We start from the raw sequence: 19,094 nt of genomic DNA, 5'->3' as shown, positions 1-19,094 counted from the left end.
CGATCATCCTTTTAAAAACATTTTTAAAATCAAATATGATCACCCTAGGGGGGGGGGGGGGGGGGAGGAGTCGTCACTGCATTGGCAGCATGCATTTTCATCATCAATTGTGAATTTGTGAGTATGAAAATGTAAATGCTAATCTTCCTATTATCTGTTGTTTTTTTAATAGATAAAAGCTCTGAGACCATCATATGTGCACCCGCCCCCAGTGAAATGGAAAATGATGCCAACTACGTTTTCATATTGGCCAATTTCTAAAAGTCGGTGTGGTGAAGTATGGTCAAACCCCGAGCGTAGGGAGGCCTGCACATATCACTCACAACCAGTGGCGGCTCCTGCAAAATCTCTCAGGGGGGGCAAATGTCTGGATGATTGATAAGGATAAGGTCCACCCATGCAATGGATACATTAACAGCTTAAGCATGTAAAGGCAACTTCACTTCTTTAATATTAATGAAAAATAAAGTGACTTACAATACATCTTGTTTGTTTCTATACTCACTATTAAAGCAAACCACTCAAGTTTCTTTTATTAAAGATTCCACTAGGTGGCGACAAATTATATTGTTGGATGAAACGTGCTTACGTATGATGACGTAAGCACGTATGATGACGTAAGCACGTTAGGGCGAGCCCTCCCGGAAGCCATAGAGAATGCATTGCAGCGCCCCCGTTCGAAAAAAAACATCTTTGAATGTAAGTCTATGGGACCACTCGGGGCGATTCTCAGCTGGAGGGAAATCGCCCAAAAAGAGGCGGTACTCCACAGAACGTAGCATGACGCTGATTGGACTATATCCAGAGGCACAGTGACGGCTAGCGTGACTCTGTGGTTGAATGACATTGGTGGTGCGTCGCCCAATCGCCCTAGTGAAGAAACCGCCCCTGCTCACAACACTGCAAATGTGAGGCTGTTATGTACCTACACAGGCAGTACAGCACATTTTACTGGTAGGAACCTCCTGGTTACACCAGCCCACAGGGGATTACTGTGTCCGTCGTGCAGGGAGGGGCTGGGTGGGGAGGGAGGGGCTGGGTGGGGAGGGTGGGGCTGGGTGGGGGGGGCTGGGTGGAGAAGGGCTGGGTGAGGAGGGGCTGGGTGGGGAGGGGCTGGTCATCCCGTGGTGCCCTTATAAAACTCAACGTTTAACCTACTCACGCCGGCTTGTGCCTGCCCTCACAGTCGGGCATATTTGCGGAATACACCACGCCGCCGTTGACCCTGGCCATTGACCGAGCAACCCAACGTTCCTACCAGCTCCCTCCGCAGGAATGTGTTCTCAGCGAGATTCACCAACCCCATACTATGGGGTAGTGCTGGAATGGTCCTGGACAACCACAAAATCGTGTGAGAAGCGTAGCGGCAGCTTGTGGTATTGTAGCTGTACTGCGGGATCGTGCGTTTGATGTTTGCTCCGGTCCAGTCTGCTCTGAAGTTTACTCTGCCAGTTTTCTGTCGGGGCAGGATGGATGATTGACAGTCGCCGGCTTTGCACTGACAAATGAGGCGCTGTCCACTTTTGTCAGTTGTGGCGGGGCTTGGAATATGCAGGATTTACTCTCATTTAAAGACTTTGTCGATGCGAAAGCTCCACTCACTTTGTATAGCCACCATAATCCCTCCCTTTAGCCTGCTGATGGTAGTGCCGGTGTCCTACTGCCGACAGGCTCACTCCCACATGGAGGGTAGTTAGGTGTCAACGTTCAGCCAATAAATTAACGTACTTACAATACAATTTTGACTTGCATAGCGTCAAAATGCCATTGCATTTCATGATGATGCACAGAACAATCGGACATGGACAACCAAGGGAAAGGAGTCATTTATTATGTATAGTAAAGCAAGTCCGTCATAAGCAGAGGAAATGATCAAGGTCTTGAGCCTGGACTTCAGGGATAGCGAGTCGACGGTACGCATGGCTGGGGGAAGAGAGTCTCTCACTATGGGGGCGTCAGATATATAAACAAGTACATAATATACATACGCACACAATATACAAACGAACACATGCAGACAACTCCCACATTGTATACTTGCCCACTTTTGGTCTCGATACACAAAGACACATACATTGTGTACATTTCACATGTTCAATATACAGCACTGTATTTCATATCGCGCACAGCTCCACGATCATTGATCTACAACTCTGATTCACATGGCTCAATCCGAACCTCAGTGTCATCCTCCCGCACCCAAGCTTCGAAAATGCAAATTTTCATGCGCGTCTATTTCTCCAGAATGTGGTTGATCCTTTGGGTCCTATGACGTGCGTAGGTTTTCGCGTTTATGCGACATTGCACTCCGATGTGTTTTAGGGTTGGACCGCGACTGAGGCATTATGTCTGAAGTTTCGCTCCATGTGCTGGGAGCCATTGAGTTCCGAATGAAGCAAGGTGGAGCATAACGTCGGACATCATGCCAAGCAACACGTGGTACAACTAGGGTGGCCACCTGTCTGGGTTTGAACGGGTTTGACCCGGACAGTTCAAGAATTGGCATCTGTGCTTGGGTGGCAAGAATTGATTTGTGCTGAGATCTGGTGGTATTGTGTTCAACGTTATTACGGTTTACTGCACAATTTTGATGGAGAAATATGTCCAGGTTTGCTCTGTGGAAATAGTGACAACGGCAACCCTAGGTACAAGCCAAAAACACATCAGAGAGCTATCCTTTGGGCCCAATAGGAAATGGAGCTCTATACGTAACTGTCCTTCTCGTCCCTTATTGTGTCTTGGTCCTGTGCCAAGCTGTAGCGACCATGGAGAAATATAATGCTGATGATGACAATATCCTTGTACGTGTCAATCCACTGCTGGATGAGGGCCTCCCACGCTTCACCGAGCTGGTCAGTCGGTGCGAGTCGGTCAATGTGGGGAACAGAGAGGTGGGAGTGTAGATGTACTGTAGTACAACTGGCTTTTGTTGCATTGGTTTCTGTGATCCACAATGTAGGCCCACAGCCCAATGCCAACCTGTTTGTGCGTTGTGATCACCCAACAAAGCACTATGCAGACTGGGCCCTGCTGAGATCTGATGGGATTGGCGGTATTCTGCGTGATTTGGTCATAGGCAAATTCCGCACATTCCAGGATGCTACGTTCTCGACTTGAAATTAAGACATCGCCTGTTCGATGCTATCTCCCGGTGCGGCAGTTGCAACAATTGGCACGTTTCTTAAAATCCCACGCCTCTGTCAACCCAGCAGTCTATACTAGGGCAAGCCACAGTGCGTCGATTGGAATGTTGCGGATGACGAGGGAAAGAGTGGGTCCTCCCACCTCTTGCAAGACATCTGGCTCGTGTGGAAGAGTAGGCCAAATTCCCTCGGGAGAGGATCTCTTGAGCTCCCTCTAGTGGAGGCCCTTCCGCCAGCAGTGGCGTGAGCGAGATATTGCAGGACTGTGCCTTTATCTTTTACAATCTCCCAATTATAGCTGAAATATCTAGTTTTTATTAATGAAATGCTGGTATACCCCAACTTGTAATTTTGTTTTACTTCGTAGCTGTAACCTGTAAATAGAACAGAGTTGGGTAAAGCTTTACTGCTCTCAAGACTTGTATACGCATATAGTGTATACATTTTATTCTTAATTTAGTTACACATGTATTAAATACTTATATTGGACACTGAAGTTCCTCAACAACAATGATAATGGTTTAAGTATTTCATGACTTCCTTATGAGCAAAGGTTTAATATATTTCCTGATTTATAAATGAAACGACAGATTGCATAAAATCCAGGAAACAATTATGAAAACAATGACATTTTAATTCATGACATTTGTTTTCATGAAGTTGTGAGGCATTTAAGTGGCATATTCAATCACCACAGCAAAATAAAGATTTATTTTTTATTTAAACGCACCAAAATAACGTGCCCACAATCATACCATTGTTAACCTTATCTTCAAGTAAACTGTAAATAATATCAATACAGTAACGTTACTTATGGCAAAGCATTCCTCGTAAAACTGAGGAGCTCATAGCACCAGATTGCTAAACTTGTAAGAAAAGACAGATATAAATGCGTACAATGTGCGAGAATAAGAGGTTTGGAAGGTTTTTTGTTTGTTTGCTGTATGCATCTAAGAGTCAAAAGAGAAGGCTAAGGAAGTGATGGAATAACCGCAGCCTACTGTATGGAGGCACGCTAAGTACAGTATGTAGTTCGGGCATGTGGAGGCAGGACGATCAGGGCCAATACAAATGCAGAGAAGCACAAAAGCAGCCCCGAAGAGCACCTTCAATGAGACTGGAGTGCAACCAATCAAAATCAATATTATAAAGTGCCCTGTGAATCTTTGTGCAGCCAAGACGAATGTCAAATTTGGTTTCCTTTCTTCCCAGAATAATTGACAGCCTTTTGCCTGCTGGATGAAGGCCTCCCCATACTGTTGGGTATTGTTTGACCATACTTCACCACGCTGGTCAGTGGGTGTTGAATACCCCAGATGAAAAATACTATCCGAGATGATTTGTCTGTAGAGATTGCTTTTAAATCTAATCTCTAAGTTATGAAAAGTGAGAGTTTATGGAGCTTTTTTATTAAGTGCTTCTGTGTATTTTTATTGGTTCTGATGCTGTGATTTGATTGTATTCACCTTTTTTAGATGTTGCACAGCGAAGATAACTTTGAATACTGTATATATTAATTAAACACTATTTTTATTTTACCAGGTAAGGCTCACTTAGCTATATAGTTATTTTTTTCAAAAGCGACCTGGCTACAAATCGTAGCTCAACCAAGTGGCTTATCACGTGGAAATGTATAGCAGCCAAATACTATAAACACGTTTCTAAATGTGGAGGGGAAAACCAGCGGAGACGGAGAAAAATCCACGCAAACACGGGGAGAGAACATGCAAACTCCAAATATACGACAGGCGTCAGGGTCGGGATCGAACCCGCGACCTGCTGTATACCAGGCGAGGTCGTTGACATCTCACCACCGTGGCGAGATTTGCTCAAGTACTACCTGCATACATTAAACTATACACAGCAGTTACCATGATCGCTGTCCCGATTTAAAATAGAGCGGTCGTCATATGATGTCTAAATAGGAAACAACAATCCAAACTGGTGATCGAAAGTAAACCAAGGCCCCTTTGTCCTTCCCCGTGCTCTCCGAGTCTATCAGCAGAGGTATCCCAGCTGCATGTCTTTGATTCAATGGAATGCAGCATTATATTTAATTTACTTTATTTTCGAGCAGCATATGCCAAAGTACGTTTTATAATAACGTAATGAAATAAAAAAAAAGCTCTGCCGTTATTGCAGTAACCTTGGTGACACCATGTTGTAAGGAAACAACATTCAAATTTGTCTCCTCTCTCACCTTCCTGCCACCTCCATATGCAGTCCTAATGGAAAGTGCCAGCTCGAAGCTGGTGGCATAAACTCTGGATAAACTTGAACTGAAGTGCGGGCACCGTAGTGTTAAGACATGTCACCAGAGGGTAAAGAAGAGCCTTCATTTGAAAAGTACGTCCGTACATGGGACAATGATGTGAAGGCTCTGAGTTAGGAGGGGGGGGGGGATTGTTACGTGGCTTAAAGACCACGGATCTGTTGACGGTGGTGGAGTGGCGTTATGAGATGAGGTTGTTTTCTCCGGGATACAGGTCAAACAGCTTCTCCACTTCCGCACTGAAGGCATCGCCTGGAGGCACACAAAAGCAGTCCGGAAAAAAATGGTAAGATTCCGCAAAAATGTTGTTCTTGTGGAATCGTTTATGGGTACAGTATATTTCCTGAAAATTATAACTAGATTATAAACTTTGACCGATTCTTAATAGTGTCTCTAGGAATTTTTTCAAATTAATTGTAACTATTTTTATGTTAGTAAGTTAGGCCCACTGAGCTATACAGCTTTTTTTCCAGAAGCGACTTGGCCATAAATGATAGCTCAACGAAGTGGCTTATCACGTGCACATGTATAGCAGCAAAATACTCTAAACGCATGTTTATGCACATTATCTGACGTTTTTTTTACCTACACTGATATGTTTTTGCACACATTGGCCAACGGCTAATTGCATGATTGATAGATTTCCATACACAATTCTCACCAAGTCTGATGACAATACTCGTGAAGTGTACGCAGGGTCAACTAAAGCCTGTTTTTGGCCAACCTTTAACTGAGTGAGAGGTCAGTCAGTTTCTTTCAATGACATGGGAACCTAGAAAATTCAGCAGAGGCATTGAAGACTTCCATTCAGCTTCCCCTGAGGCTGTCACTTAGCTGTCAGACCTGGACTTATGAGTCGCTACACGCAAGAAGACGAAGAACGAGAGAGGTGATGAACAGCAACGCTTTCCAGTTTCACTCTGGAAGAAGTCGTATCATTTTCTTGGTTCTTTCGGTAAAGTCACGTAGAAGGGAAATAATAAAATAATTCAAATGAAACATGATCAAATAATTCTCACGACGTTTCGGCCACAACGCAAGCAGCCGTCCTCAGGTGAAGAACAACAGACTTGTTCTTCACCTGAGGACTTGTTCTTCACCTGAGGACGGCTGCTTGCGTTGTGGCCGAAACGTCGTGAGAATTATTTATTATGTTTTATTTTTATTATTTTATTATTTCCCTTCTACGTGACTTTACCGAAAGAACCAAGAAGATGAATCCCTGCAGTCACGAAAGCTTTAAATCGAAATTTAAGTCGTACCGTTGTGACAGTTGTACATCCACACGCGGTGTCCGTCGTATTTGCAGTTGCACTTCATGGCGTTGTTGGTGAAGTCAGTTTCCGAGACCTCGTAGTTTGGGTTTATGACAACCTGGAATTGTGTACAAAGCAGAGCGCCTTTACTTCACCGAATTATTAATGCCACTTGTCATCCCCAAAGGAGCTATATTTTTCGTTTGTGAACAAAACACATTTTTGATCGCACTCAATTATTAATGCTACTTTTAACCAATTATAATTATCGAAGGGCTATATTTTGATCATAAGAAAGGGGAACAGGATGTTGTGTGAGCTCAGTTTGAATGTTAATTCCATTGACTCATACTCCTTAAATTTCTATTCAACATAGTTCAGGTTTGAGTCATGCACAGGTACACCGACAAAGGAACCAGATGCTTATTGAAATGCAATGTTTACATTATTTCATGAGCATCTTTGCCTCCATGTTTCCGTTAAAAAGCTTTTTGGACAATTTCATACGTTTATAATAAAACACTTACATAGCGCATGGAGTGTGAAATATCAACCTTGCTACATAGTTACTGTGATTTGTATTATAGTGGAATCTACACGTACAGCTCTTTTGCCAATCCACTACTGGATGAGCGCTCCCCATGCAGTATGAATCATGTGGATAATTGACCGTACAGTACTTCCCCACAATTAATGTAATGGAATAAATTAATATATATTTCATTAAATTTCGATTTAAAGCTTTCGTGACTGCAGGGATTCATCTTCTTGGTTCTTTCGGCTGCTTGCGTTGTGGCCGAAACGTCGTGAGAATTGTTTTATTATGTTTTATTTTTATTATTTTATTACTTCCCTTCTACGTGACTTTACCGAAAGAACCAAGAAGATATATTTCATGTCAAATATAATTTGGTTATAATTTACCAATTCAATATCATTATCACACAATATGTTTTTTTCTCCCAGAATCTAACAAAACAATTCATTATTTTATGAGACGCATGCTAGACTGTATTTAATACATTATACAGCTGATACTTTGCTTGGTATTGTCATAAAATTAAATCTGGACAAATATGGCCAGTTCTTTGAATGAGACTAACAATAATATTAACAAAGATTCAGGTGCTTTGGAGATGGAATTAGTGCATCATGTTTATTTTATTACGTGGGACTCCAAACTGCAGGTTCGTGAATTGTTGAAAACAAAGCGAGAGACGTCTGCCGGTGGCTCAAAAGTTTGGTGGGGCAGTATTCTGGGTGAGTCTCATACAAATACGGTAAAACCTTGGATTGCGAGCATAATTCGTTCCGGAAACGTGTTTGTAATCCAAAGCACTCGTATATCAGTTGTGATCACGTGACGCTCGGCAGACAAAGCGTATGCACGTACTACTCGTATTGCAAGACCTCGCTAGTTTATTAAATTAATATTTATTTTAAAAATTTGCTCGTCTTGCAAAACACTCGCAGACCAAGTTACTCGCAATCCAAGGTTTTACTGTACATATTATTATTATTATTATTGTGATAAATGTTCAGTTTGTGTTGTTGGGTCATCACGTGGCAACGACACTGACCTGGAAGATGTAGTCTCCCGGTGCCACATCCGTCACGTCGACCCACTGGCAGTCGATGTCATGGCGGTAGATGTCTTGGCAGCCGACTGCAATTCCCTGGTCTCCAAAGTTCGCACACTCGTAGCGCTTCTGCACACCTGCACGGAGCCACAATTAAAAATTATAAACGAAACTTTTTTTTTTATTTTAGCAGCTAAGGCCCACTGAGCTATATAGCTTTTTTTCAGAAGCGACTTGGCCACAAATTAGAGCTTACATAAGTGGCTTATCACGTGGAAATTTATAGCGGAAAAATGATATTCTAAACGCATGTTTTAAAATGTGAACACCAGAGGACCCAGAGAAAAATCCACACGGCAACGAGGAGAACATGCAAACTCCAAAGATACAGCCGTCACGGTCAGGATCGAACCCAGGACCTCCTGCATACCAGGCGAGACAGTTAACATCTCGCCTCCAAGGCCACTGGTAGTTAACCGTTCGAGTAAAGCCCTTAACACTTTCTTACCTCCATGAAACGTAGATTACACTCTCTTACAAGAAAGTCCTCTTGGGGCCACTTAACCAGAGAACAAGCATCATCCCATTTGTTTGTTGAATGTTGGACGATTTTTGACCCCCCCCCCCCTCGTCACACGGCGTCACAAAAAGTCAGACCCCCCCCTCAAATATGACGTCACAAAGCTCTGCCCCCCCCCCCCCAAAACCATATTTCTATTTCGAAAATAAAACATGCTTCAAATCGCTTTAAACTATTGTCATTGTAGTGCGTATTTAATGTGGCGCTGCACTCTAATGTTGTAGGAGAAAACATTTATTAAAAAGTATATTTAATTCAGTAGAACGTGTTGTCTATATTTATTTAAAGTTGCGCATTTTTATGTGACGTCACATTTCTCAACCCCCCTCCCTCGTCACACATCGTCACAAATGTCTGACACCCCCCCCCCCTACGCAGGGTGATAACCACTGCACCGACACTAACCTCGGGTTTTGTGTTTAATTAGTTCACTAAAACTAACAGATTGTGTCCAGATTTATTTTTGTTATGCTAGTTTGCGGAATACACATTTTAAGTGGGATTTTGTTTTGGAATGTATAAGCCGCACTGGGTATCCAACATTCCGCAGGCCCTGCCTCACGTACAGAGTTTAGCCAGCAGAGGGCACAGCAGATAAACAGATTAGCGAGTTGAGTTTGGACTGGGAATTATTTATCTACAAATTTTGGGCAAATATACAACGATTATTTCATTAGTTTCAGCACACAAAAAAATAATGTATGCGTGTCAAAAATATTAAACAGTGAAGGAAAATTTAAAACTGTTGCCCTTATTTTTTCAGGCAAAATATAAAAAGTTATATATGAACGTACACAAGTTTTGTAGTTTTTTTTTTATAAATATGCAAATATTAACATTCTTTGACACAGACAAGTTCTAAAGAAAAAAAAATAAGGCCAAACATCCTTATTCAGCTTCCCCATGAAAATAAAAGAGTTGAATATATTTATATATACTTGAGGGTGAAAATCAGAATGACATGAATTTTTATCAAATGAAAACAAAACTTCAGACTGTAGCATTGATGAGTACAAACTAATAGATGCCAATGGAAACTGACACGAATTAAACTCGAAACCGTTTGTCGTATTTTTTAAAATATATTATGATGGTTAGCATATGAACCCACGTTCATAGAAAGTTTAAAAAAACATTATACTGGTAGGAACCCAGTGGTTCCACCAGCCCACAGGGGATTATTGTGTCCGTCCGTCGTGCATCCAAAAATGGGAGGGGTGGGGCTGGGTGGAGAGGGGAGGGTGGGGAGGGGCTGGGTGGGGAGGGAGGGGCTGGGTGGGGAGGGTGGGGAGGGGCTGGGTGGGGAGGGTGGGGAGGGGCTGGGTGGGGGGTGGGACAGGTGTGGCTGGGTGGAGAGGGGCTGGTCACCCCGTGGTGCCCTTATAAAACTATTTAACCTACTCACGTCGGCTTGTGCCCGCCCTCACAGTCGGGTATATTTGCGGAATACACCACGCCGCCGTTGACCCTGGCCATGGACCGAGCAACCCAACGTTCCTACCAGCTCCCTCCGCAGGAATGTGTTCTAACATTAATGACTCAAGCTTCTCTCCCACGTTGCTTCTTAGTGTGCGCTCTTGAATTAATTCACAGCAACGCAAATGTTGGCGATGAGTTTGCGTCGGCGCAGCGAGTTGCCGTCACGAACCTGGCTCGCACGACGTGTCCTCCAGGCAGAAGCTGGCTTTGTGTCCCTCCGCCACCTTCGTGCCGTTGAGCGTGAGCAAGTCGTAGTGGGTGAACACCTCCATGCTGTGGTAATGCCTGCGGTGGTACAAGTGAGCAGAGCAAAGTCCCATCTCCTGCATCGGTGAACAAAATGGGCTCTCGCCAGTTGTAACCGCCGTTCAATGTGCTCACGAGATGACTGCAGTGACAAACATCGACACGTCGAAATCAGCTCAAACTTCCCGTAAACCACCACGTGACTTCTGTGTGGTCACTCTGAATCCCTCCCCTTTCCCAGCCCCCTATGAAAACACACGCTGCCACTCCTCCGTGCAGCTCACTCTTGTTGCTCCTGATCTTTCCTTCCCTCTCAATTTCCCTCATCCCCAACACCTCCCGGTCATTCCTTCTCCTCTTCCCCCCTTTCCTGTCCGGCGTTCCTTCTATTTTTAAAATTACGATGTATTTATTTATTCCTGCTGCTCATCTTGAGATGTGCTCTCCTCTTTGTCTGGCTTGGGAACTTCTATCCCGTCATATGTTCCCTTTCCCATTCATTTTTCTTTCTACGTACATTATATCCTTGACTCTACTCCCCTTCCAGTGGTTTGTCATATTCATCAAGTAAGATTTTTAAAAATATTAGTCAACAATAAAAATGAGTGGACTAAAATCTTCAAGCGTGACAATGACTGCAACTACCCAACACGTACCTGAGCATGACTATGATGAAATCAAATTAACTATCCTAAATGAAGATGCAGACTAAGGTAATTGAGTATTTAATAATGTTTAATTTTCATTATTTTATTATTTCTCTTCTACGTGACTTTACTTCAAGAACCAAGAAGATGAATCCCTGCAGTCACGGAAGCTTTAAATCGAAATTTAATTGAGTAATGTTATCAGACAATGCAGTGCACTGAGGAAGGCCAAAAATGGTAATTGGATATGTATGTATATGTAAATAAATTATTTTTACAGTGTTCGCTGATTGGCTGACCAGATATTTTCTGAAGAAAAATTGGCACCTCTCACACAAACATTTAATAACTAATCGTTAACAAATGTTTTACTGCGATAGTGGACCAGACTAAGAGAGTGACAAAAAAATGATGATAACTTAATACTGGTTCTAACAGTGTATTAATGATTTTCAAGTTGACTTTGGCTAGGCCTTTGAGTTTTTCAAGACAACAGAATGCAGTGTTTATCAAATCTGGGAGTAGCATTTTCATTGCTTGCTAAATTGTAAAGCTGTTATCACTAAATTGATAAACAACAACGTAATGTATAAACACTCATCGTGTGCTGCAGTGGAGGATTATGGGTACTAAAATAGATATCCAACTTTGTACATGAAAATAAAATACTCTTTAGTCCATCAGCTGATAGGCCTTCCAGACTAACATTGACTTGCTTAAATATTAATTTCCCCATGATCATTTACTGAATTGCATAGTCCGATCTTATACAGTACAGCTGTTTTGTGCTGAAAAGGGGCCCTCTACATATCTCTTACGTGGAGTGCTCATGCCAATAACATCTGGCACCAAACAGGACTTTCTTTAATAAGCCTGACTCTGCTGATACGTCCTACAAGGTGAAAATGGAACACAGGAATGATATTCAGTCATATTAAAATCCTTTACACGTGGTGGCAGGGAAAGTATCCAGTGGATTGGTGTGACGGTAAAGCAAGTCTGTGAAAATCAACAATGTGTGGATTTGACCGGTGGCCTTAGCGGAGAGCTTTTGCAACTGCCAAGAGCCTTCGGAGCAAACTCGTCCTGGCGAAGGCACTGTGGTGACATCACCATCATTACAATGAGTTGTACTCATGTGAATACCTTTACTATTAATGTACTTACTGCGTGTTGAACTTCTTTCGCACCGTACGTAGCCAACCGTGCTAATCGGATGTAGACATGTACGTATTTCAACTTAATATGCAAAACAACTGCTCATGAGCGCGGTAGTTACGGGCTATACAACTGTGTATCGTGTATATGGAGGCACACTATAAAGCATATTTTTTATGTTTGAAACATTAACCAATACCATACGCACATCGAAACAGATCGGTAGACTTCCACTGCTTGCTAGGTCATGCAAATTAATGAGGATTCCCGCATCGGGGCTTGCTTGTAGCATCAATAAACTGTGGAGAGAGAAGTCACGGGTTGATCACGAGGGTCCGAAGCAACTAGCCACCCCACGATGGTGCCATGAAAATGTCCAACGGTGACCTTTCCACGGTCTCTGTTTGAGAACCTCAGACATGTGCCTCTGTGAGTTAGTAGACGGAGTTGCTTCGGGGAATTGTGACTCATCGGTTTGCTCATACGCGCACTCTGGGCAATTCCCGTCATCAATCTGCCGTGTTGCGTGCCTGTCGAAGGTGCTGCTTTTTTAAAACGGACTAGCCACGCACATTCTGTGGGACACAAATCACGATGCGACTTCCATTTAGGAGACTAAAAAGAAGTCACGCACAAAACCAGCTGCAGAATCTCCATTACATTTCAGGGGGGTTATTTTTCAGGACTGCATTTGCCTCATCGCTTCCCATCATATATCGCTGCAATGTATATTCTTAATTTACTGTACTGCATATATCGGCATTAGCTATAACAATACAGAGAGGCGGCCTTTTGTCATCAGTTGTGAAATGTAGTGAGGCGTGATTATTTTCTGCACCACTGCCAACAAAGTTTTAAAACATTTGAACTATTTGACTTTAGCATTATATAACACGGAGGTTAAACCTGCCACCATCCGACACAGCCAATTAGTAAGGTTTGTCACGTAAACAGAACATGTCAATCAAAAACAAACCTATATTATGTATTCTTGGATCTTTTGTTTTATATTTTTATTATTTTATTATTTCCCTTCTACGTGACTTTACCGAAAGAACCAAGAATATGAATCCCTGCAGTCACGAAAGCTTTAAATCAAAACTATATTATGTATTTAGCATTATTGAAATAGGCAATCAGCTCATAGGTAAATGAGACTGTGAATTTTATACGTAAGGCTTTCGTGACTTATATGATTGATAATGATCACACATCTTAGTAGATGCTTCCACGGAGTACTTTTTCGCTCTTGTCTTGATACATTGGCCGCAGACATAGCAAAATGCATCTGCCGGATACTTGGAAAGTTCTAGAATGTTCTAGAAGTTACTCCAAGTTTACTCAGCACTGAATCTATCTGGAATGTTCTGGAAAATAAGTGAATTTCAAAATATCACTGTCCTGGTCACAAAAGCAAAGTTTGTGGGGAATAATAGCCATTTTCTATACTTTTGAGGCATAAGCAATTAGGAAATAACACTTACTACCCAGGAACAAAAAAATAAAAAAATGTTACACAGTGTAATTGTTTTCTCTTGGGTTAAATCGTAGAGGTATAATGCCATTTTTTAACGATAACTCTCCACCACCCCGACACAACCTATGAAATCAATTTGTAACGTGGGCAGATATGCAAATAGATTTTGGTTTATTATCAAAACCGGAATGTTGAAAGGCAAGCATCATTTTTACACTTTTATACATGCCGTTTCACTTGGGATTACATCCAGCATCATCAAGATAGCTAGATTCTATTTGATTTATTTCAGCAGAAAAGGCCCAACAAGCTGCTAGGTTGTATTGCAAGAGCTCGGATCTCGTGTGAGAGCTTTTTTACAGTAATACCTCAGTTTACGTCGGGGATGCGTTCCAAAACGGTGTGACGACGAATATCGAAACGACATCAATCAAAGCAATTTCCAGGCTAGGTGGAGGTGAAGGCTGAGAGGCGATGGATACGAGAAAGGACAGATGATGCTGTCAGTGACGTAAGTGTGGGCTTGAGGTGACGCAAATCAGGTCGTGGTATTAAATAAAGTATACACGTAGCAATGCCGAACTTCTCTTGCCCTCTACGTAGCCAACTGTGCGAATCGGAGGTGCGACGTATTAGCGAAATGACGTAAAACGAGTGGGAGAAGACCGCATCTTGAAATGCCCCTGCCCCCCCTCTCGACCGGGGCCGTCCCATCTCGTACCTGTGACACTGATGCCAGACCCACGCGTGGCTGCCGGCCTTGGGCCTGAAGTCGGTGCGTCCGACGTTGTGGATCTGCGAGGAGAAGCGCAGGAGGCGCCGCGAGCCGTACGGCCAGTTCATGGCAGAGGCACTCGCCGACAGGCAGTTCTCCTCGGCGGCGCAGTACAGCAGGTGCAGCGGGCGGTCCTCCAGGTAGGCCGACTCCTGCACGATGCGCGCGTTCAGCACCAGGTCCGGGGCACCTGCCGGGAAAGCCGCGCGGCGCTCGTGGTCACGGGGAGCTCTGCGCTGTTGGCCAAAAGTTGGACCACGTCCCCCTCGACCCCGGCGTGTCTGTGTGTGTGTGTGTCCAATTGGGGGTGGCTGGAGTGAGCGGCAGACGTTCAGTTGTGTCTTTTTTTTCGAGTCCTCTTTCTGTTTGCGTAAAGCTACCGAATGAATGGAGTCGTAAGACTCAGCGAGGTGTTTCTGGGTGAACAGTAAAACGAAATGTTAATACTGGGAGGCTCAACCGCCCGGGATGCAAGGTGATGTTGCAACTCCTCCCTCCCTCAATCCTCCCTACCTTTACATATTTAACAAATATGGTGATGCTGCGTTGGCAGCGGTGCACAAGCAAAAACACAACATCAAAACTCAACACAATCGTCAATAACACTGCATAGGCAACGTTTTGGGCAGTGGCCCCCACGGTTTTATGTTTTTGTTACAAATGTCCAAAAATATTCTGATCAGCTGGTGTTTTATTTTGCATTTTTGAGTGCACTTTAAAATAAAACCTTCGTTTAAAAAATATATGTTTTAAGGAATTTATTTGTAGCTTTTGACATAGCCATGCCCAACTCAGCCACTATCCACACCACACCCGCTAGGGGTGAGTGGCCTGCTCATCGGGCCCTGCCTTGTGCATGAACGCTTTCCACCTCGGTTAGAGTTGCCGACTGAACGAACGGTGCTCGCGATTTAAAGAGTCGACGGTACGGGGCGGTAGCGGTTGTGCGGCGTACTCTCGGTGCAGACGACGCCGGCGGCGTAGCGGCCGCCCCCTCTCTTGCATTTGACGCGGCTGCCGTGGTGGCGGCAGTGAGCCAACGACATCTCGGTTCCCGAGCACTGCACGCCGCTCATGAGCACCTCCTCCACGCCGCTGTCGCCCTGGAAGTACCACGTCTCCTGGGGTGGAGGGCGGCCGGGGGTTCAGGGCAAGATGGTTAAGTTGAGCGGAGCAGTGCGAGACCTCAAGACTGAACTAAACGAAACAACTTTTTTTTTCCAGGTAAAGCCCACTGAGGTATATAGCTTTTTTTTTTCAAAAGCGACCTGGGCGCAAATTATAGCTCAAAGAAGTGGCTTATGATGTGGACACTTAAGAGCACGTTTAGAAACGCATGTTTCTAAACGTGAAGGGATCAAACACGCGACCATGGGGATAACGTGGGAACTGCAAAATACAGGCGTTAGAGTCGGGATCGAACCCACGACCTCCTGTATACCAGGCGAGGTAGTTAACATCTCATCACCGTGGCACCCATGCCTGGGAGCCAAGTGCTAATTTCTTCACACAAAACAAACTCCACTGCCTGGGCCCATCCTCTTCTCAGATTTTTGTCATGGTCGATTACTTGCTGAAATAGCAACTATTGTATTATACAATGTGTGTGTAAGACTGTTGTAATATCTATCCTTTGTGAGATGTCAGGGATTGCATTGGCAGTGGAGTAGAAGCACGAGTAAGGACAATTAAAACAACTTCAGAAGATACAGAAGAAAGCCCCATGAGGGAAGCCTATTACACACTGTTCCATTAAAAAAATGTGTCATATGTTGCTCATGGCAGCGAAAAGTATTTGCAATTTGTGTACTGTATAAACAAAAGCAGGGTATTTTAAAATGGGGACTTGAGATCATGCCTTGGCAAAGTCGCGAAGAACAGGCCGCTGCCGTCTGCAGAAGGCATGTGATGCCATATTATTGTTGGGTTTCCTATTTGCGGGATTGCCAGCTGGGCAGGAGATGGTGAATGAGTTATGTCTCGGAAAGTACGGAAACTGCCATTAAAAGAGGATGGCCAAACGGCGCAGTGCGTAATTGCGTTAAGGACAGAAAGATGAAATGAATCAACCGGACTGCAAGAGAGCGGGGCTCGCCCCTGAGGGGAGGGCAGCCTCACGCGCTGCCCTGCGCTGCTGACTTTGAGGTCGCCAAGGTAGTTGGTGCATGGCTAGGGGAGCGGTGGCGCAGCAGTTAGCACGCTGCGCGACAAACCCGGCGGGATCCGAGCTTCGATTCCGGCTCGCAGCCAACACCAGCGACGATTATCTGAGCTAGGCCTGGGCCTCCCCTAGGTCATCTCAGCTTAAAATTAGTACCTGTGTAAATATCGCCACTAGGAAGACAAAAGGCTGCCGGGCTTGGTGCTGGCCACCCATCCCCTCGTGTTGAGCTTCCCAGAAATTTGGTGGCCATACACGTGGATGCAATTCAACGCTTTGGAGGCAGGGTTGGTGGATTGTGCACAGATCTCAGGGCTTGTGGCGGTAGTCTCTACAAGGCAGTACTGCATATAAAATAAGTTGCTGACCTATCTGTGTGGATGATTTGAGTGTTCTTCCCTCGTGTGTGGGTGTTCTCTAGGTACAACTGGACTCGATTAGCCAAAAGTGCCATGCAGGATTCTCTTGGAAAAGAGACTTGAGCTGTTACGCGTAAATAGTTACTGTCGCTATTTTAATTTATTGCAGAGAGGAGGCCTGAGAGTGTGGATGGGCGACCACCATGCATGAGATGTTTTATCGGCTGGTGGACAGCAGAGGGCAGTGCAGCAGAATCCATTGTTGTACTGTACTTATATGCACCCACCTCTGTGCTCCCCAACTTTACCAACCCCCTACTGAGCAAGGAGGTTAAGTGTGGTCCAATAACCCCCACGACCAGCACGGCATGGGAAGGCCCTCATCCGGCATTGGTTTGACACGTGGACCGTACATTTCCTAAAGGTGCACTGTTAACACGACCGGGCCAATGGGATCCTCATTCAAATAACATCACCAAATTGGCAGTGCGTACAAAACCTCAGTGAGTTATGATTGCAGTGAGGCCCCCTCCTTGCCGCGCTCCGCATGGCTGTTTATTTCTGCTGTTGGTGACGGGAGAAATATGTCTGTCCCCTGACCAGCTCCGAATTTCCGCTGACTCTGCACCCATTTGGACTGGGAGTCTGTCTTGCAGCAGTCAAGGCTACCGGTGTAAAAAGAAAAAAAGATGGTCTGCTGGCCATACAGTAACACGTAACCCAGATGTGAAATAGATTAGAGTGGGGATTTTTTTTTTTAAAGGTGAAGTTGAAGACGAAAAAAGTATTTTTTATTTTGTCAGACCCGGAATCGCTGGCCAAACTGAAATATAAATGAGGTGCCTAAAAGGTTAATTCCCATAACGTTACCAATACAACATTGTAGCCATTTGGCGGTGACATTTTATGTGTTAACTGCAATGACCTTAAGATGACATATACATATATACAGTGTAATGGATGTAAGATCAAAATTCCCAATGAGGTATAAAACAAATACTGTGCAAAAAATGTCAAATTATTTAACGGCAGTGCTTAATAAAATTATACGTTCAAATGTCAGAATGTGAATTTTATGGACTAATCAGTGCCAAAGAAAAAGCATAATCTACATATGTTGAAAATGAACTAAGTAAGAAAAAAAAATGTTCGAGTTATACTTCATATCAATGGAAAGAAAGCCTAATCATTTGTACATTTTTAGTTTTTGAATCTGGAAAGCAATTCTATGAGCTTGCATACTTGTGCAATTGCACAATTCAAAAAGAAATGAGATTGCAATACATGCTACATCTGCAGTGTTACACTGCGTTTTAAATAAAGCGAATGTTACTTGCTGAAAGGAGCAGATAAAATACCCTGAGTGTGCACAAAGAAGCTATCCAAGAGTTGCATGAGCTCACAGTGTGCGTGCGCATGTGTGTGAACCGGTCCTGGGCCTCCCCTAGGTTAACTCAGCCTCTAACGAGTACCCAGAGCGATGTATAAACATCGCTACTAGGGAGACAAAGGCGGCTAGGCGTGGTGCTGGCCACCCACCTCATTGCGTGCCATACCGCCCTTTATAGGCACTGGCGGAGCCAGTGGGGGTGGGGTGGCACTTGCCCCCCCATCCGATCGAAATCCCTAATTTCGATCGGATCATTTGGGTTTATTAGTAATAAATCGGCATTTTGCGACCCCCACTGACACTGTGTAGCATATTATTACGTGCCAGGGACTCTATGAGATGATAGGACAACAGTCTGAGTCCATAATTGGCAATAAATAACGGCAAAGCAGTTATAAGTGACTCAGAATTGTGCGCAGTTGCGTATACAGCACACGACTTCCCTGAAGGCATTCACATTCAGCGAGCACGATGCCGATCACACAACGCGGTTCGAATTTGACCCTCGATCGATGGCTGCGCCATCGCCGCACACGTGTCGAATAAAAAGCAAGGGACAAGTCCTTACTTA

At 44.1% G+C, this 19,094-nt stretch overlaps 1 protein-coding gene across 3 annotated transcripts in view; it reads right to left on the bottom strand.

The window, feature by feature from the left end:
• Nucleotides 1-1,814: 1,814 nt before the first annotated feature.
• The window catches only part of LOXL4 (lysyl oxidase like 4), a 75,260-nt gene continuing 57,980 nt past the window's right edge, over nt 1,815-19,094 (bottom strand). For all 3 annotated transcript variants that reach the window (XM_078593181.1, XM_078593179.1, XM_078593180.1), the window contains 6 exons: nt 15,569-15,734; nt 14,560-14,803; nt 10,480-10,595; nt 8,252-8,388; nt 6,678-6,789; nt 1,815-5,667 (listed from right to left, as the gene is read on the bottom strand). In XM_078593181.1, the coding sequence (XP_078449307.1) occupies nt 5,597-5,667; nt 6,678-6,789; nt 8,252-8,388; nt 10,480-10,595; nt 14,560-14,803; nt 15,569-15,734 (846 nt within the window). In that variant the 3' untranslated portion in view covers nt 1,815-5,596. The remainder of the gene's footprint in view (nt 5,668-6,677; nt 6,790-8,251; nt 8,389-10,479; nt 10,596-14,559; nt 14,804-15,568; nt 15,735-19,094) is intronic.

The sequence above is a fragment of the Lampetra planeri genome, chromosome 4, assembly GCF_965212315.1.
Source record: "Lampetra planeri chromosome 4, kcLamPlan1.2.h2, whole genome shotgun sequence".
Lineage (NCBI taxonomy): Eukaryota > Metazoa > Chordata > Hyperoartia > Petromyzontiformes > Petromyzontidae > Lampetra > Lampetra planeri.
The sequence above is the reverse complement of the archived record's forward strand: the minus strand, read 5'-3'. Positions and strand labels throughout refer to the sequence as shown.